The 20,644-nt window shown below is 40.0% G+C and overlaps 1 protein-coding gene across 1 annotated transcript; it reads left to right on the top strand.

Moving 5' to 3' along the window:
- The first annotated feature begins 1,406 nt into the window (after positions 1 to 1,406).
- On the top strand, positions 1,407 to 19,288 carry mindy2 (MINDY lysine 48 deubiquitinase 2). Its single transcript, XM_008405368.2, has 9 exons — positions 1,407 to 2,863; positions 3,086 to 3,143; positions 5,257 to 5,321; positions 10,072 to 10,230; positions 10,901 to 11,003; positions 12,034 to 12,176; positions 13,172 to 13,345; positions 13,700 to 13,897; positions 14,276 to 19,288. Exons 1-9 carry the CDS (start codon positions 1,979 to 1,981, stop codon positions 14,465 to 14,467), a joined length of 1,977 nt encoding a protein of 658 aa, XP_008403590.1. The 5' UTR covers positions 1,407 to 1,978; the 3' UTR covers positions 14,468 to 19,288.
- The last annotated feature ends 1,356 nt before the right edge of the window (positions 19,289 to 20,644 follow it).

The raw sequence follows: 20,644 nt of genomic DNA, 5'->3' as shown, positions 1-20,644 counted from the left end.
GAGGGGAGGGAGATGAAATCTGGACAATGTTTTATGTAAAATATGCTTAAAATGAAGAACGAATATTAATAATTGGTGATATCCCATATTGCAATATAATTTTTGAGCTAAAAGGGTCAAAAATTCACATTTTTCATAAATAATTACTAAGACTTTTGAAAACTTCTAAGTTTATTAACTTTCTCTGCTGTAAGGCTCCTCAACAAACATTAATATATAGCAATCACATGTTTTTACATTCTTGTAAAAAGTTTACAATTTAATTTGTCTCAGATGGCAGAATAATCTAATTTTCTTTTTACTTGATCCTTCTTGTCTTGATACTTATTTTTTATTTATTTTTGTGCACAGTTATGTGTGTGTTCGTGTGTGATGCAGTTTTTATTGATTGCACCCCATGAGGTACTCTTAATTTCATTGCATTGTTTCACTAAACATTGGCAGTAAAATATGAATTCATTAGAAGTGTGGCATGTAAGTGTATTCAACATATGAATTATCCCATTATAAGCCCCTTTTAATGTGATATCCCTAAGTAAAATCCATGTGTGTGGTATTTCATCTGTTCTGTGAATGGCTAAGGTTTGTTCAAGAACATTAGAGAACAGAGTCACAAAAACTAAGGATCCACGGATGAAGTTCACATTTTAAGCAAATTAAACAAAAATTAAACTTTCTTGTCTTCATACAAAAAGCTACATTTGGCAGAAAAAGAAGCATAACTGTTAACAGACGTAGAAAATGTCATTCTTTACCTAAAATTAAAGCATAAACATTTATTGCTATTATTTTTCGATTAAAATAATGATAGTAGGTTTATTAGGTTATTAGGTTATTAGGTTTATTAGTAGCTTTAGTAGGTTTATTTTAAAGGACATCAAGCCCAACTAAAGTGTCCCCAAACCCTTATATAACCCTAATTGTCACATTTTTAAAGAGAATTAAAATATGAAATTTACATAAAAGAGCAAGTCTATAAGTCTAGATATTTAACATTAAAATGTTTTAGTTCTTGATTAAATTGTGTCAGTTTTTTATTTGATTAATAAGATCATTTGTATCACTTCTTCTACTGTTTAATAAACAATTACACTGTCAAGTCTTTTCTGTGTTTTTGTACAATTGATGATCCAGGAGGTCAATTTCAGTCTTTACAACCTCACAATTTTAGGCCCCTTACAATATTCAAAATAACAGTCAACAAAATGATTTGTCTGTCAAAAGTAAGAAAAATCCCTCAGAGAGAATCTTCTGTTGTACAGAGTCTTTGCTGCCCCCTACTGGCTATAAGAGGACACTGGAAATTAATGTATCTGTCAGGCTCTCAAGTAGACACCAAAGCGAAATCTGAATTCAACTGAACCACCGAGCCAAAAATATCTGGCTCCTGAATTGTAAGGCTGAGTTCAAGTTCATAATAATCCACGTTTAATGGCTAATAGGGTTAAGTATATGGGTTAGGCCACAAGTAGATGTCGAAGCAACATCCCATTAATAATGTGCATGAGTGTGTATGTCCTATACATTCAGGGCAGCTCTTTTCACTCAGTCTATGCTTGAGTTGCTTGCCACTATTTTTGCTTCACATGCAACCAGTGAACTTGAACAGCACACGATGCTCCTGTAATGTCACATTAGAGTGGAGTCACAAAATGGGTACATAATATTCTTCAGCATGCAGCCAGCAGTTTTAATGGGCCGACACGTGGCTAATTAAACCTCATATTTTAATATCATATTTCTGTTTGAAAATAACACATCGGAACGTAACAAGTTTATTTAGAGTTCACACGATCGGTATGTAGCATCCGAACTAACAGTAGCGAGTTTGCAGAATACGAGCGGAACTGAACGCATCACCCGGCCGTTGGTTTTCTACTCTGATGACGTCACTTGCAGAGTTGTCATGGCGTCGTCGAGGCTGAAGCTACCGTTGCAGTGTTGCTAAAAAAAATCTGTCGATAGCCTTTAAACCGAAATGGAGAAAAATGCAAACCTGCATCGAGACACGGAGGTGACCGCTGTGTGCGGCTCTATTGCGGGCGAAATGGGCGAGGTTTCGGTCGCGGGCGAAGTGAGAGGAGCGGTCGAAAAATTAAAGAATAGTGAAGCTCCCCTCAGTACTTTGGATAACGTTCCTTGTGATGCCAGCGCCTCAAATGCTAGTGTTCCGAGCTGCGATGGATGTGTTCAGAGCGCAGTGCCGGGGGTTATCGAAGTCCCCCCTGTGCAGGAGGATCCGGAGGAGAACGCCGAGGCGAGTCCGTCGTTGTTGAGGTGCGAGGATCAGGTTAGTAACGGGATGGGACATGACTCGGAGCGGGCAGCAGAAGACAGCCAGGGAGGTGCCTCAAAGTTAGTAAACAACAAAGCCGGCAGCCTGTCCTCATCTCCCGCTGGAGACAGCATACACGCGAAGGCTGAGCTTCCAGCCTGTGGAGAAAGTGAGCAGACAAAACTTGCCAAACCGACTGCTCTGTGTCCGGACAGCGCGAACGCAGCGGACGGCAAATCTGGACAGTCCGATCACACCTTATCGGAAGGACTGCCGAGTGGGAGTGACCCCGACCCCAGCCTCGGTGGAGAGTCCCGGAGCATAGATTCACTCGAGTCGTTCTCCAATCTCAACTCGTGTCCAAGCTCGGAGGGGCTGGATGACAGGGGACTGGCCTTGGCCTTGCAGAGCGAGTACGCCTCCGACGGGACAAAGACCTCCTGCGCCAAGGACCGAGCCGCTGGACAGTCCATATACCACATTAAGTGGATCAAATGGAGGGAGGAAAACACGCCGATCATCACTCAAAACGAGAATGGACCCTGTCCATTACTGGCAATCATGAATGTCCTTCTGCTTGCTTGGAAGGTAAACGCTCAGATTTGTTCTATCAAGCACTCCACACTTCAGCACCAGATGACGTTTTATTACAACATATCAATACAGGATGTTTGCATTCAAGACGTGTGTATTCGGTGCAATTTCGCCCAGCAAAACGTATTTGGGTTATTCTTTTAGGCGAGTTAGTTTTTTTTTTTTAATCTAATGTGTAGGAAATCATGAACAGCTGGTGTACTTCTTCTCTTTCAGGTTAAAATACCACCTATGATGGAAATTATAACTGCTGAGCAACTGATGGAGTATCTTGGTAAGTGTTTGCAGCTATGTTACTCAATATCAACATATTTGTTGCTCCAAAGAATTAGAAAAAATGCCTTGTTGAATCTTTTATGTAGAGATGTGCCAGTCAACCCCCCCCCAGAGATCAGAGTTGGCCAGTTTTCTCTTGATCATCTCTGATCAGTGATTGGCAGGTCAAATAGTGTGAAATCAGAAACTGGGCCATCCGCAGCGCCTCAACAAGATGAAGCACAATTTGAACTTGAAGATCTGTACATAATTTGTCAACTATGTAGCGCAATCAGCTAGAGATGTACCAAAATTAGTGTGAGGACCAGCCACTTGATTGGTAGGTCAAATACTGAGAATTCAGACTGTAGTGATTTTTTTTTTGCATCTTTTATTTGTTTTAGTCTAAGAGGAAACAAAAATTGGAATCAGTCAAACCATTTAGAAATCGTACAACGCTTACCTGCCCATAAGAGTCTGATTGGTGCATCTCTATTTTTTTAAATCCAGGTAACGTCACTGAAACCTGGCTTATTCTGTTTGCCCTGTGCAAAACGTCTTTGAGGAACGTTTTGCACAATTAGCTCACTGTAGTTTTTTGGGGGCCAAAGTGTAGCCTGCACGATCACATACTTGTATTCTCAGTTGTCCACGAACTCCCTGCCACAATGTTTCAACATCCTGGCGAACATTCTCATGTTTCATGCTCATACTAGTTGGCGGTTTTAAAGGCACAAGTTGGTCATCTGACTCAACTATGTATGTATTTATTTACGTATCCTCACTGTCCATCCAGAGGAACAGCTTTATTCCCCTCAGGGAATATTAAGGAGTCGCACAGTTCAATATTCCAGAGTCAACAGAGGAAGCGACCACAGCGGGGGAATCCCCCCATGAACTTCTTCTGCTGCTGTAAGGGAAATTGGAGCCATGTCTTCTGCCTGGCTGTGTCCTGCCCCTCTTTGCTAAAACAGTTTTCGGCGTCCAGGAGTCGTGTCTTAACAGCTGCGTTTCTGCCAATGTTTTCTTCCAGCTCAGTCACCTGCGTTAGGAGTACAATATAATTTAATAAATGAAGCGTTTTTAATAATTCAGCAGCATATTTTTTTCCCTGACTTGTTTGTGTCCTTTAGCTAGCTAACATGACTCATCTCTATGAATCTCCCTGGAGAAAACTGGTGTGACTGTGGAGAGCTATGCGTGGTTTTAATTTCTCTCCCAAATGTGAGGATTTGTTTTTGCAACGGGGCGGAAATATTTGCATTTATTTACTTCACACAAAGACTTTAGTAGCTTTCAGAAACTTCTGGATTACTTCTAACCTCTCCTGTCGCCCCAGAGACTCAGGAGAAAGGGAGATAATTCTCCCCTAGTAAAATCTGTATCTTTGGCGACGCCTTGAAATAAGACGAGTCCGTGGGTCTGCTCAAACATCTTGTGAAATAAAAGCTCCTGTTGCTTAACACAGCTAGAGTTCATTAGCTTTACTGATGCAACAGATTTATTTCTGTTTAGTTGGTGATGTGCAAGTTTAACTCTCTTGAAGTAAGTAGCCTCTTTTTCCGTACTGGTTGCTACTCTCAGGGTACTCTTCTCCTTCCAGGTGCCTGAGTGAGATTCCAATGTTAGCGATTCTTTCCATGCATGGATGTTTTCAGCCATGTGGATTTGATGACTGGAGGTTGATGGTATTCATCTGAGTAGTTCTCTGGAAAAGCATGAGTTGACAGTGCAGTGTGATGCTTTTGCCAACTCCTAATTAAATTAATGACTCTCAGTGAGATGTCACGAAGCACACTCACACCAGATATTTGGAAGGAGCTGGCTTTTTGTGCAATACTAGAAATGAAGCAATGTGAAAGGAGATTCTGTAAGATGATTGTGTGCTGCTGTTAGCTGGGTTATCTCGTGGAAATTACCGATGTAAAAGCCATCCTGACGCCAGGCTTAGCTGATATGGCTCTATAGAGAACCGCATTTGAGCCTGAATGCTTCCTTGGGAAACGGCCGTCCAATGCGACATACGCATGATAAACAATCTGAAGCATCGAACAGATTCTGCTTCTAAACAAATGGTTTTCTTGAGTGTCAGTCAAGATTGAATCGGCATCTGTTGACTTTTTCTTTTGCAGGTGACTACATCCTGGAAACCAAACCTAAGGAGATATCAGAGGTTCAGCGGCTGAACTATGAACAAGTAAGATCTGCCTTATAACTGCAGTTTGTGCAGAGACACACGGATGAAGCTTTTTCCTGAATGGATCAATTTCAATATTGATCCATTCAGATTTTTTGTCTTCCAAAAATTGTAATGCAAAAAAAAAAGGAAAAACAAACTTACTGTGAGTTCTTTAATAGAGGTATTAGTAACTATAAATCTAACACAACATGAAAGAATTACAACATTATGCCCATTTACGCTTCGAAGCATAAACCCTAAATGTTATCTGATTTATATTTAAGTGCATCTAAGTACATGATGTTGGTTGTTGCGTTTATTGACTAAAAATAGTGGAGGATATTAGTTTTGATGCATTTATTGAATAGGGAAAAATAATTTAGTATTTGACTAAAAAAGCTGATTTTAAGACTGATGTTGGTGCATCTCGAGCTGCTTTGCTTTTGTTTCGTGTCACTGATGCACTCAAAGTATCCCAGCTATTTTCTCCCTTAAATATTTTTCTATGCGTACAAAGCGATTGGTCCGACGTAGCTATATGCTCAAAACAATGCGGGTCTGCACATTTGCATGGAGCGAGCCTGGGTCAGCGGCCGCTCAGTAACATGGAAATAAGCAGGGAGCTGATTGGAGGCCGTGTGAAGCTGCAGCGGAGCATCTTCCTGCTCCTCTGCAGGTTACATAAGACGACTCTTGCAAGTCTCGGGGAACAACAGGGGTTAGTAGTGTCAGATTGTGTTGTTTCACATAGTGGTGGATGCTTAGAGACGCATGGCTGGGTTCAGCTACCAGCTATTACTGAGAGTGTGTGTGTGTGTGCTTGTGTGTGTGGCTTACCATGAAAGGCACTTAGAGATGGAGCTCCAGCTTCTCGCTTCCTCCCATCTCCGTGGCGGCCTGCCTACAGTGTGGGAGGGGCCCCGCCTTTTTCCCCCCTCTTCCGTGGCAGCGCTGGAGCACATCTGTGAATGATTTCAAGTCCGTCAGTTACAGACGACTAAAAGTAATGTGCAGTTTCCTCGTGGAATCTTGGGCTTTCTAAATTTAAGCCGAGGTGGAACGGAATCTCTTAAATAAATCGGCGGTGGCCCTCAGCATGCGGAGCTATAGTATGGGAGGGGCCTGACTTCAGGCTGCCTTGTTATTATGGTTGTCTAATGACGGGTCGGGGAGCTGTTTTACATGTGGGTGTCGTCATGTCCGTTCGCCATCTGTCAGCGGTGCGGTTAGTTCACACAGAGCATTCGGACAGTGCTGCGGGCAGACCTCAGGGAAACAGGAATTTTGGTCAAACAAATTGGATTGTCTTCCTGACATGTCAGGCGGGAATATTGTGTGACTTTCTAATGAGCTGTAAAACACAAGTTTTCACTCTTCTGTGGAAAAGCAAACACTATAACAGAAGTAGTTCTATTTATAACTTCAGCTTGAACAAAAAGAAAATTTCATCTGTCACGTGACTGCGTTTGGATTAAAATAGCAGTTGCCTGGTTGCTCTTTAGCTTTTGTTAAATATTTACCGAGGAGAGCAGAGGAAGTGAGCGTGTAGTTTAGTTCGGCTTTTGTCTCACTGGACCCGGCTCAACAAGGTGATTCATCCATGATGACTGTTCAGTCACTGGAAGAAACAGGCTAACGTATTTAGGAAACACTGTTTTTCTTTTATTCCCAGTGCGTAGTCGCTCCTTGCAGTGTGGAGTTTTACACACGACTTAAATAATCCTGCTCTTTATTTCAAAATACACGATATCCCACCATTTGTGTCAAAGTGAGATTTTATGCTAAGACACAATGAGAATCACGGAAGGGAAAACTTTAAAGACCCAGGAAAAAGAATAAAAGCAACGTCGTTCATCAAATCCGTATGAAGGAACAGTTCACTGTGTGGAGAGAAACGGATTGATCTGTTGTTGGAGTTGGGTTCATGGTGTGCATGAGCAGTCTCACTTAAACTATTACAATACACTAACTATAAAAATTCAGAATATATTGGATATGGGCCAGCTGCATGGAAATCTAGTTATATCAACTTCAAACGCATGAAATTAGATTGATGTATTGATGTGTGAATACTGCCAAATGTTGTAATAACAACACACTCAAAGCAGTAACTAAGTCAGAACTTCAAAAACATCTATACATTTTGCATTTAAGATTAAAAAAAAGAAAACCTTCTTTGTCTGTAAAAATGTTTTACCAAAAATGCATCAAAAAGCCTAGTTTTAGCTTCACCTGGTTTAAATTATGTAAAAAAAAAAAAAAAAATCAACATATATCAGCCCTGCACTATAGCTACGGTTAGCCATAGTGAAAGAAAGGCCTGAGCTTTTCACATGTTGATGTTAGAAGTATTGTTTAGCTGAAGATGCATCCTTTGCTACAAAAGATCCAGCATCCATTACAGGAATGCTATTGAGTTGCATTTTAAGCAACACAATGATATTTTCTTATTTACAAAAATAAGTAAATTATTTGGTTATTTAAATTTCTATGAAAAATCTACAGAATATGCCAGTTTGTTTTATCTGATCAATTGATCAAATAATATAGGCTATGACTAAAATAATCATTAGTTGCAGCCATAATGTTTTCCACAAAACAGTGAAAGTTTCTTATTACTGTTAGTGAGAAGTTGACTCTCATAGCGCCGTAAACGCGCCGATCATCACTCAAAACGAGAATGGACCCTGTCCATCACTGGCAATCATGAATGCCCTTCTGCTTGCTTGGAAGGTAAACGCTCAGATTTGTTCTATCAAGCACTCCACACTTCAGCACCAGATGACGTTTTATCACAACATATCAATACAGGATGTTTGCATTCAAGACGTGTGTATTCGGTACAATTTTGCCCAGCAAAACGTATTTGGATTAGTCTTTTAGGCGAGTTTTGCGATCTAATGGTCTTTTCAGCTGCTAATGAGTTGCTATCCCATTACAGTATTGATCAGTATTGATCAAACTTGGTCCAAGGAAGGAAATAGCAGACTGGTAACAGGGTCATGGTCAGAGCTCATTCTGCTAGTCTAATTGATACATGTGGGAAGCAACGATGGGCTCGGGTTGCTGAAGTAGTTGATGCTGGTTCTGTCAGAAAGCTGTCAGAATACACAGTTCATCTCAGCTTGTTGAATATGGGGGACAAACCCTCAGAGCACTGAGTGTGGATGTTAGCTTTGGCCTTTTGCTCGCAAGCTAATTCTCCCTGACACAAAGCAAAAAACGGTTCAGGAATAGTCTGAGGAGCACAACAAGTTTGACATGTTGACTTGACCTCCAAATTCCCCATGCGTCAATCCAATCGAGCATCTGGGGAATGTGCCGGATAAACAAGAATGACCCATCGCTGCCCCACCTCACATCTCCCGTGATTTAAAGGATCTGCTGCTGACATCTTGGACCCAGATATGACTGCACACATTCAGGGGGGCTTGTTCAGTTCATGCCGCGACTACAGCTGTTTTTGCTGCAAAACAGGGAGACTAAGAGGCATGTGGCCATAACGGTGTGCTCTTTTATAAGTGATGATTTAATGTGAGATCTGATGCTCAGTTTACACAGGATTGTTTTAACTAGGACAATCAGGGTCAGAAAAGCAGCTATTGTAGAAAATGTCACTGGAGACTTAACCGTAGTTGCTTCTCCTTCATTTTTGGATAAAAGTTAAGAAGCATTATGGGGAGTAAGGCCTTGACTTTCAAACTGGAGAAGAACCTGAGAAAGCTTTAGGTGCTAACACTTCAGTGTTGAAGTGTGTCCATGTTGAGCCGGGATGATTCAGCACTAATCAGCTGATATCTCAAAACTGGAAAGTAGAAAGAAATCCGCAACATAAGATCTATATACTGTATATCAAGATGGGATCTCTGCAGCACCTGATGCTTCTGAGCTAAATATGAAATATTAGTTACTGAGCCTGTGTTTCAGTAAATATCTGTTTGAAACATCATTAACGAGCTCACAATAACATAAGACTCATTAAACTCAATTATATTTGAGTTGAACAAAAAATTATGTGACACTTCTATTACTAATTTCTGATGATTTTGTAAGAAGCTTCAAAAACTGAGTATTTCTCAATTTTCATTGTACAAAATTATATAATGACTAATCTGTTTCATCCATCTTAAAAGCCAGACATACTTTCTGCATACTTGAGGCGTCGGGGTCATTCCTCTTCAGTGTGTCTTCTCTAAAGTTGAATCAGTGGACATTGGGCTGTCAGGGCTCAGCTGCAGGCCCGGTCTGGACCTCGGGGTTCAGCCGGAGCCAGCTGGGACACTTTGCTCTGGGCGTGAAAACAACAACGAGTTGGTTTCCATGGGTTCTCAGGTGTGATGCTTTTATGTTTGCAGATCACTGAGGTCCGCTAAAATGTAGTATTCTAAATAAAAAAAAAAGGGATGAATTCTAGTTGAATGTAAAGTGTTTGGATTTAGTCACTAATTAAAAAGATATATTTTCCTCATATATGTTTTAATGCGCTCGGTAGCAAGAGCAAATATTGAGAAAAGAATTAATTAAAAACCTAACCGAAAAATCCTTGCTTACTTCCTCCTTCACAAGTTTTACTTATTAATTTCTGCAAATTATGTAGATTTAAAAAACTTTTATGTGTAATTTTCACTTTTACAAGGCCTCACTCGGCTGAAAAAACAAAAACAAACAAATAAATAAATAAATAAGCGATTTCTTTGCTCAGATGTGTTTGGTTAACATACCTGCTTTTGGAAATCTTTATTAATTTCTGTTCTTTTTTCTTTCTCAGAACATGAGCGACGCCATGGCGGTGCTGCACAAGCTGCAGACGGGTCTAGACGTAAACGTGAAGTTCACAGGCGTGCGAGTGTTTGAGTACACCCCAGAATGCATTGTGTTCGACCTTCTCGACATCCCTCTTTACCACGGCTGGCTTGTTGACCCCCAGGTGCGGCCGATCTTTTCGCTCCTGAACTCCAAACCAAGGACCTCTGCGTGTTCTTCAAGATCTAGTGCGCTGCTAACGAATTAATGCTGAATTGTTCACGACAGTAAAAGACGAAGAGGAAAAGCACAATGTTGACACAGAGCACCAGATCTTTAAAAAGTGAACACTGAAGCAAATCTTTAGCAATTAATAACAGAATGTCATAATAATAAAAATGTATTACTGAAAGTCATGTTCTTACGAGATAACACACAGGTTGCAAATAATCCACATTTTTCTTGATTTCAAGCTAAATCTGCCATTAAAATACAAAGTTAAAGATTGTACATACTCCAAACGAACACAGTTCAGACCAGATGCTAATCTGAATTTATGTACTTTTCTTCCCTAACAAGTTACTTTACATCCTAACAATTATCTAATGAAACGCCAGTAGGTTTTAATGTCACCTACAGCGTCTATGGCTGGATGAAGTAAAAGCCTTCAGGAGTAAATAAGTAAAGTTTGAAGATCTCAGATTAAATCTAGCAAAGTAAAAACATTTAAGCGTTTGTTTACCGTTTCTTTCCTAAATCTTTCATAAAGCAGCTTTTTAACGCCCGTTGGTTGGCATCCTTGTTTTTGCTGAAGGTCTTTTCTCACGCTTCCTTTTTATTATCTGTGTTTGCAGATGCACGACATTGTGAAGGCAGTGGGCAACTGCAGCTACAACCAGCTGGTGGAGAAGATAATATCCTGCAAACAGTCAGACAACAGCGAGCTGGCAGGGGAAGGTGAACACTTGCTTCCTGGTCACTTTCTGACTCTATCTCTTGGCTTTACTCCACGCAGAAACACTCTGCATAGAAGTGCAGGCCTAATGTAATACATCCTTATGTGACTTTTTAAATATTTCTTTTGCTCTTTGTTTTCTTTGCCAACATCAGAAGTTTTCTACCAGATATTTTCTCATTCAGCTCAAGTAGCTCCCACCAGGACTGAAAGAAAACATTTTGATGCTTAGTCGACGACGTACCGATAAAAGATGCTTCCTCTTTTCTATTGTCGTTCCACATTTCTGGCCCTTCCTTTGATGACTAATGTAGCATTGAAGGTACCCATCACTTAAACTTTGGCAAATCCCTTTGGATGGGATTATATAGCGACTCGTTAGAGGAGAGAGTGTTTCTTTCCTGACTGGGTTCCACACAAGTAAAAGGTTTGGTTCTAGTGAACAGGCTGTGGTTTTTTCTTTCATGGCCATTTGCAGTTCATTTCTGTAGAGGGTTCTTACTCAGTTTGGAAACTTGAATCTTAAAAGTATTTTGAAATGCAGTCCAGATCAGTGGTGTCCCAAGTCGGTCCGGCATCCTGCATGTTTTAGTTCTCTCCCTGGTTTAACACCTGGATCCAGTGATGGCTCATTAGAGGCCTAAGAAGAACATTGACATGCTGAGCAGGTTGTTAATACCAGCAGGGAGAAAACAGGATGTGGCCTTCCAGGACCGACTTTGAGCACCGCTGGTCTAGACAAATATAGAAAAGAAAAATAGAGTATGGAAAAGTATTGTATATTTTCTTTTCTGTGTTCATATTTGCTGCCTCTATATACGTTAAAAATGTCTTTGTGTTCTGCTGACACTATAAAGTGTTTATTAATAAGCAAGGATTGCTTAATTGGACTGTGTGTAGACTACTCTGCTATATCATCTTAAATGATCAAAACAAAAATATCTAATATATTACAGATTTCTTGTGATTTTTAAGACTGCCTGCGTCCAGGTGTGTTTTTTAGCCATGTGTTTTCTCTGTGTTTCGTCACAGGCATCGTGGCAGAGCAGTTTCTGAGCAGTACGGCCACTCAGCTGACGTACCACGGCTTGTGTGAGCTCACCTCCACTGTGCAGGAGGGAGAGCTCTGTGTCTTTTTCAGGAACAACCACTTCAGCACCATGATCAAATACAAGGTAAACAAGTGCCAGCAACTTATTTGGATACAACCTGTGGTAACAGTTTGGCATTTAGGTTGGCATTAGTGGACTGCTAACCTGACACAAAGTGTGTGTTTTCTTTCCCTTTAACGCTTAGGACCTCTATGGTTTTTGTTGTGTTTTCCACATGTTTCAAATCTAGAGATATATTTCACAAAGTAACCAGAATAAATTAATTACAGTAAGTTAGTAGGAAAGCTTGGGTGGCACAACCAGTTTAGGGGCAGTTACTTAGTTTGGATACATTCCTACCCTTAATAAGTTAGCTTTGCATTTATAAACAACATTTTGCTTTTACTCAAGTTAGCATTGTCTGACATTACATTTTTTTCATGCTCTGAAACCTTTTCACAGTACTGTGGGTCAGACATATGATGGTTTGTTCAGGTTGGTCTAATTGGGTTGTGCCTTTTCCTGAGTCGTCAAATGGATACTTGTAAACGTTAATTTATCTGCTCACCTCATCACTTTGTCAGTGTAATAAAAATGTATCCACCTTCACTTATTTAGGAGGCTTCTGTCGGACGTGTAGTGTAAGTTGGCAAGTTTTCCTCTTTCTCATTTTTCTTTCTTCCACTGAAGTTGTCTGGTATTTTATCAATAGTACTATAAATTGTAAAAGTAATGAGTGTCATGCTCTGATGTGCAGCTGGGATCCAGAGAGTGACTAATATTTAGACCAATTTCCAGAAACATGTGTCCCATCTGTAACGGTTCCCAGCTAGCTTGACACATCTGCGGTTGCAACAGGCCTTTCCTGTTATCTACAGGAGGGAAGTGGCTCTGCAGTTGTTTCCAGCACAAGCAAAGCACCGTGTGTGTGTTGCGATAGCAGTCGCACAAAGCTTCAGGACCACTTTGTGCTCTTCTAATCACTTTTTGGAAACTGTATGTGTCTGTACAGTCAGTAGAAAAGTAAATGATGGCATTCTAGAGTATTTCTAATCAATTTGACCACAATTTCTTCCCAGGGTCAGCTGTACCTTCTGGTTACAGACCAGGGCTTCCTGACGGAGGAGAAGGTCGTCTGGGAGAGTCTGCACAACGTGGATGGAGACGGAAACTTCTGCGATTCAGAGTTCAGGTTGCGGCCTCCGTCCGATCCGGAGACGGTGTACCGTGGACAGCAGGATCAGATAGACCAGGTCTGATCGGTTCCGGCCCGACTCGTAAAAACCTAACCAGAAGTTTGTCAAGGATTTGCAAGGATAACAGAGTAAAAACTGGAATTCTGAATCAGTAGCAAACCAACAGCATTCAGAGACAGAAAAAAGTAAAGACTGTGAATTGGAGAATCATTAGACAATCATAAGTAACATCATCTGCAGTTCTACTATAACAATATGAAATATTTGTCTATTATTGCGCTATTACTTCCCAAAAGAAACAATGGGACCAAAAATCTTTTGTTTGCAGCAGATATGACACACATTACACGGTGTATTTCTAGAAAACATAAAATAAGTTTACGCTTCTGTTTTTTTTATTTTTATTTTTAGGACTATCTGATGGCGCTCTCCCTGCAGCAGGAGCAGCAAAGCCAGGACCTGCAGTGGGAGCAGCTCCCCGAAGGCATCAGTGACCTGGAGCTGGCCAAGAAGCTTCAGGAGGAGGAGGACCGACGAGCGTCGCAATACTACCAGGAGCAAGAGCAGGAGCAAGCAGCGGCTGCAGCGGCTGCACAGGCACAAGCACAGGTAGAGATGGCAGAAGGCTCCAGAGAGACAGAAATGGGAGGGAGGAACTGATGGAGCTGCAATGAATGTGGGATTTAATCAACTTACTGCTGGGTTCTTGAGTCTAGCTCCATGTTTGTATCAAAGATTTTGAACTGTCGGTGTGAACAGATGTGTAACGTATGAATTAGATATTTTAGTTTCAGAATTTCAAATGTGTTGAGAATTAAAAAACACATTCTAGGTCATCTATAGTGTGCTTTTGGATTATTTTTCTAATCTATAACCTAAGTTTGCTTGAGCTTAAAGTTACAAAGCGCCTTTAGTTATTTTTTTTTTTATTAAGTTAAATTAAATCTGCTTCCATATCTGTAAACCTGCGCTCTCCTGTCTGCGCAGGAGCCGGTTGAAGGAAGTGAGGTGGACAGAGGAGGAGCCCCAGCAAGCGCAGCAGCAGCAGCAGCAGCAGCACCTGGGGCCGGGGCCGCACCTGCTGGCGGGGCCACATCCAGCCCGGGAAAACAGTCATCAGGTGGGGAGCGCAAAGCCAAGAAGGAATCGAAAGAAAAAGACAAGTGTGTTATTTTGTAACACACAGCGTGTGAGCGTGCGTATGTGTGCGTTTTCTTATCTGTGTGAAAGAGACGGCACCGGTCTCCCTGCGAACCGGACAGACGGCGTGCAGCCGCCGCAGGACGACGACAACAACGGAGAGACGTTACTAACAGAGGACTGGTTGTTCCCAAAAACCACTGGTGCCTGTTTTCCTCAATCCTCAGTGAAGCCTGAGCGTCGGAGGAAGGGACACTACAGCTACAGCAACTGGTCTTTCATAGAGCCGGCCAAACTTTGTTACAAATCGCTCGCTGCACCGTGGATACGCGCCGCGGGTTGAAATTTACCTGGGGCAGGCGGTGCTGTTTTATAGAAAAGGATAAAAATCCACACTTGGTTTTTGTTTTTTTTTCCTTTTCCAAACGCAACTTATTTCATTTCGTTTTTCACTCGTGCAGCTTATAAGCTTTTTTTGTAGGCAGCAATATTTACAAAACATAGTTTGAAAGATTTGCTTTTTTATTATTATCATTAAGTCAGCTGTTGATGCCAAGATACAAGTTTCGTTTATTTATCAGTTACACAGGTAGCTTTTCGGGAGTATTTTTTTTGTTTTGTAAGCCGAAAAGGGATTTCACTTTGATCTTGCCTGTTTTAAATCAGCTCTTGCACCACTTGTGTCCCTTCTGAAACACTACACACTAAGGGTTAATAATGCCAGATAGCTGCCAGACACTGTAGCTGTGTAATAAGACTTTATGATCACAGCTCGCTCTGTTCAGATTTGCCTTACCAGAGTATGGCATCGTTGAATTCTGCTCTGTCCGAATGTGAACGAGTGCTTTGCATGATGCGACAGTGTGTGGCGTGCGTTCACTCAGCACCATGGTTCTGACCAGTTTCAGTTTGGAAACACTCTGTTTTGTTGTAGGTGAGCTACACCGTCTTTTGCAGAGTAGATTTTAGTTTTTAGTTTGAGTGCAAAAGCCTCTTCTCGTTTTTCTGTCTGGACGTCGGCTTCCTGACGAGATGCTGGACCTTTCCTGATAATTCTGACCGATAACGAAACGATCCTGCTGTTTCTTCCGGGCCCCAGTAATCAGTCAGTACAAAGAATCTAATTACTTGCAGTAATTATGCTTTTTCTTTAAAAAAAATGTAAAAAGTATCACATGATCTTTTTTCTACAAATGCAGAACTGTGACCCTTGCAGAAACGTTTCTATCATCAGAGCAACAAACAATCTCAATGGACTAATGATTATAGATAATTATTTGTCAGTAATGTAATTCAAAACTTAAACTCATGTATTTTCTAGGTTTATTATACAAATGTGACATATTATAAGATTTTATTTTTGGTAAATTTGATCATTTTGGCTTCCATCCAATCAAAACCCAATCCTCACTTTCTCAATAACTGATCATTTCAGTAAGAACAGTAAACATATGTTCTTACTACAGACATCATTTTTTATATATATATTTTTGCTTTAGCTCTGGTGTTGCTCTGCAACCAGGCTGTGAAAACGAATCAGCAAAATAGAGTAAATGCTGTATTTTTCTAAATTACTACAATTAAAGTTGTAATTTGTGGACGTCAGTGAAACAAACCCGCGTTTAAATCCAGATGTGTGATTGGATCAGGCAGACGTTTCAGCTCAGACTGCAGCGCTGACAGCCGACTCGGTTTCAGATTCATCCAGCTGGCTTTGTGTCAAGTTTCCTCTTCTTTGCATAACTTTGCTCTGCAGCATTTCTGAGGACTGATTATTTGTATTTGTAGAGTTTAGGGCTAAGTGTTGAAATTCACAAACAGAGCAGTCACGGGAGGAACAGGGTGCGTAATTTTCCACGCTGAAATTCTTTGGCATCGCGTTTCAGTTTCGAAGCATTTCTCTGCAACACTGAGCATGCAACCACGCGATGTGCATATTTAACCTGTTGCGTTCTTTTGATGGGGTTTAGCTGGTTGTTTGTGCCATTATCGCACCGTGGGACTGCCTCCAGAGACATTTTTCTATCTATACATTCCAGCTGGATGCCTTGACGCAAGCGCTCTGCCGTCACAGAGGGTCTTTGCAGCGCTTGTGAAACGGTCTCTGTTATTTCCTTGATTGAAAACAGAGTCTCTATTAGGAGAGGAGGATTAGACGGAAGCAGCAGGCGACCCGACTGTGTGGGGTAACCTTTGTTTTTTTGTTTTTGTTGTTTTTTTTTTTGAGCTCTGTGTGGTGGCACGCGGTTGGCTGTGTTTCTGAGACAATCCATACATATTTTCCACAACAGAACTACTCTCAGGCCCTTTTCTACGAAGGGACATATCCTCACGTGTCTTTTCTAGCGCGTACGCTTTTTAACGGCACAGTTCCTCGGCCTGCAGTCGCTTTCTCAGTCACGGCTTTTTAGTACTTGTATATGTATAAACGCAGAACTTTTGACACTTTGAAGAATTGAACATGTCACTCTTAAGTTTTGATCCACACACTAAAACCAATGAACTGGCTGCCCAAATAAAGACCACAGGGTTAAATTACATTAGGTGTGCGCACTTTTCATAGAAGTTTTTTCTTCTTTTTTTTTTGTGCAAACGTAATTGTTTTGAGGTTGTTACATTTTTTTTTACTTCATGTGTCTCGGCCAATTAGCTGAACACGTTATTAAACATTCCAGTGAGTTTAGAGCAACGAAACAGGACTAAGGGAAATCTGGATTGTTTTATGTTGGTTTGAACATGTGAAGCGACATTATTACAAACACACTTCCTTGCTTTAGCTTGATATTCCTGGTCACTATTACCTGAATCTGACGTTTCAAGTGTTTGCTTCATCCTGGGTCCTTATGATGAAATAATCAGAGGGATATTGTGTGTTCTGTGTCTCATAGTGGGTTCTTGTATGCTTTGTAAAAGTGACGGTGGGGTAAATGCTGTAAAATTAGTCTTTTGACAAGGTGATCGTGGAACATATGTATATATTTTTTTGCGATTGGTTTTGCACTGTTACATTAATATGCACTAACACGAAAAAAAACATACCTCATTTTCTATTGAGCATTAATTGTGCAAGAGTGCTATTGTTTTTTATTTTATTTTTTTTGTGGGGTACCTTTAAAAAAACAAAATAAGATGTAAAAGGAAAACAACATGGCCAATTTGTTTCTAATGTTGCTTGCAGCTGAGTAATAATTAATTGTAAAAGTCTGAAAAGGGCTGCTTTGGCTCAGACAAGAAAGTTTGTCAGAAAAAGGTAGCACCAGTTCAACACAACTTGCTGCAATTTAAAACACTACTCAGGTTAGTGGTACATCTGTCTTAAGGCTACCAATGTACATGATTGAGGAGCAACACATCACTTATAGATGATGAGTTTTGTATCATAAGGAAGCAGAGAAAAGATGTTGAAGGTAAAAATCTAGAGTTTGATTCTATTAGCGGGAAAAAAAAGAAATAGTTAAAGGGCAAGTATCATCACATTTGCAAATAAAAAAGTGAGCACTGAAGAGTAGGCATGATGTTACGTTTGTGCCAAACTTGGGCATAACTCAATGTTCTCCCCAGAAAGTAATGACAGCAAAGTTTAAGTATATAAAGTCAAAGTTTTATCTTGTGAGGAGTCAGTAGAAGTGTTGTCTGAGAGCAGTGGTTTGAAGACCTAACCATCTGGCTCACTATGGAGGGATTTAAAAGCACTTTGTCAGGAGCTCAGCCTGCCTGTAATAAACAACAGCAGCAAATTACCACTTGTGAAAATGCCTGTAGTTGGAAACACTAAAATTTTGCCCACATTCAGATGTTGTAATTCTGACCAGCATTGTTTATCTCCAGAGTAGCCTACTTTACTTTAATAAGTGGTAGTGATTGCCCAAGTTCCTCTTTCCTCCACACACAGGCTGTGTGACTCGTTAAGATGTTCTGAATCTTTAACTCTGTCTGCATTACGTTTTCCTGTGGAAACATGTTGGTTGGCCCTAAAAATTCACTTCAAGCTAATGCTAAACGCTAGATGGAAAGAAAATTATAATACTAATATACAGACAGGTTGTAGTTACACTTCAACACCTCTTTATTTAGTGTATTAAGAAACTAATTAGCACAACTAAAGCTAATTATAGTGGCTAAATCTACATGTGGAGAACACAAAAAAGCTGATCAACTTTATGCTCACAAACAGCTTGAGCCACATCAGCGGTCTGGCTTTAGAGGCTGTTCTGACTCTAAAATATGATGACATTTGCCCTTTAAAAAGTCAGTAGGTGTACTTCTAATTTAGGTAGTAATGTTTCAAGCCTGGTCCATAATTACGCTACATAATGTTCTCACAGAAGAGTGATGTGCTTAAACTGAAATGCAGAACGGCAAAGGTTTGCTTTTTAACAAGCGAGTGTTACTGTAGCAGAGGAAGCTGTTCATTCATTTGGCATGAGACGCATCCAGAGTGCTGCAACAATCCAATAGTTTAGTTTTTTTTCTTTTCCTTTCTTTGATGCAATATCAGACTCCCAGATTTAACTTTGTGAAGCATGTGTAAGTGGGGAATGAAATGTTAGGCACAAGGATATTTTATTATTTACCACCATTAACTCCGCTGTCTGGTCTGTTACGTTTGAGTGTCACATGAACAAGCAAAATGACTTTGCTTGAAAATATGGGAGGTTACTCATTGTTGTCAATTTCATTGATCATTATTTACTTAAATTACCAAATAATGTATGTAGCCTTTCACATTACAAGTAACATATTGTATATGGTGATGTGTGTGTATATATATAAATATAAATATATATAACAAAATGCCTTATAGACGAGGGACATTCAACCTGATTAGAAGTTACCTGGATAATAAAAAAATAAGATCAAGTGGTTTGTTGTCATCATGTCCAAGAAGACATTGATTTTATTTATTGTTCCTTTGGAAACGTGAAGCTTAATCTCGTCTTTTCCCACAGGATGATGGAACCAAACCAAGACAAATGACATTTGCACTATTTCCTAGTAAATCTCCATATTACAGTTGGTAACATGACGGATCTGCTGGGTGGTAACTGAACCTAAAAGTCCTTGGATTGTTTCCAAGAACAGACTTTTCATCTGACGACGGTGTAAATGTCAGGCTGCTCAGATGACTGCAAATGTCAGAAGAATTTACATGAGGCACTGCGGGCTCTGATGTATGTTATCACAGATACGTCAACCTCAGAGTTCCCTTGAAACCTGGACAGGTTTATATATCATGAAACCCTGGGAGAACATAAGATGCTGTAAATTTACTATACCTTTACCTTAGGAAATTAGATTAAATGTTAGTTACAAAACAAGAAACTCAAAATAATAATAATGCACATTGACAAATTTCAAGAGCTTATTTCTTTTGATAAAACGCCAAAATTAATTTTCTAAAAATTTTAATTCACTTCAAATTCAATTCAAAAATACTTTTTTGATCTCAAAGTGAAATCAAATAATCTACAAAGAATTGAGTTTTGTTAAAATCCACATACGCTAAATGAGCCAGAAATTTAGAGTCCAGTCATTTTAATGGAGGATTTAGTGAAAGAATAATGTATGGTAGAAAAACAAGGTGTGGAAGGAACCTTGAGAGAATTGTGAAAGATTATTCAATGGTTTGGGGCAGATTTACAAGATGTGGATTGTGACTAGAAGCAAATTACATCATAGGCTTTGTTCCTGGCTAAAGGGAAAAGTGATGATGCTGCTGTCCAATAAATAGACTTTGGTTTATGATCCTCTTTAGGTTGTTTTTATCTTTGCTACTTGAGTATGTTTTTCTATCACACCTTTTCCTTCCACTAAACTTCCCATTAACATGCTTGGATTAAACACTCTGATCACGATTTTTTTGGTGGAGAGTCACAATGACTGCTGGATTTTAAAAAATCTTATTTTCTCGAGTAAAATGTAATTTGAAAAGTGAATTTAAGTTTTTCCATTTACGGAGCCACAATCATCTCAATCTAAATCTACAAATATTTCACTGAGTTTTATATTCTGAACTGATTTACAGAGATGCACCTACATTTACCAGATGTTTAGAAAAGCGTTCCCACTATAATTAGGTTTAGTGCTGGTTTTGTCTACATATTAAAAAACAGGATTCAGTGATGGCAAATATATTATGGTTTCAACCAAACCAAGATGATTAATATCCAACCTCAAGAGTACAACAACTGTAATTACAAAGTTTAAATCTTACAG

The sequence above is a fragment of the Poecilia reticulata genome, linkage group LG3 (assembly GCF_000633615.1).
Source record: "Poecilia reticulata strain Guanapo linkage group LG3, Guppy_female_1.0+MT, whole genome shotgun sequence".
Lineage (NCBI taxonomy): Eukaryota > Metazoa > Chordata > Actinopteri > Cyprinodontiformes > Poeciliidae > Poecilia > Poecilia reticulata.
The sequence above is the reverse complement of the archived record's forward strand: the minus strand, read 5'-3'. Positions and strand labels throughout refer to the sequence as shown.

Excerpts from the sequence above, each read along its gene's own strand:
- mindy2 (XM_008405368.2), top strand. The coding sequence starts at position 1,979 with ATGGAGAAAAATGCAAACCTGCATCGAGACACGGAGGTGACCGCTGTG. Across the intron at positions 13,346-13,699 it reads AGCAGGATCAGATAGACCAG|GACTATCTGATGGCGCTCTC; the intron begins GTCTGATCGGTT and ends TTTTATTTTTAG. Across the intron at positions 13,898-14,275 it reads CTGCACAGGCACAAGCACAG|GAGCCGGTTGAAGGAAGTGA; the intron begins GTAGAGATGGCA and ends CTGTCTGCGCAG.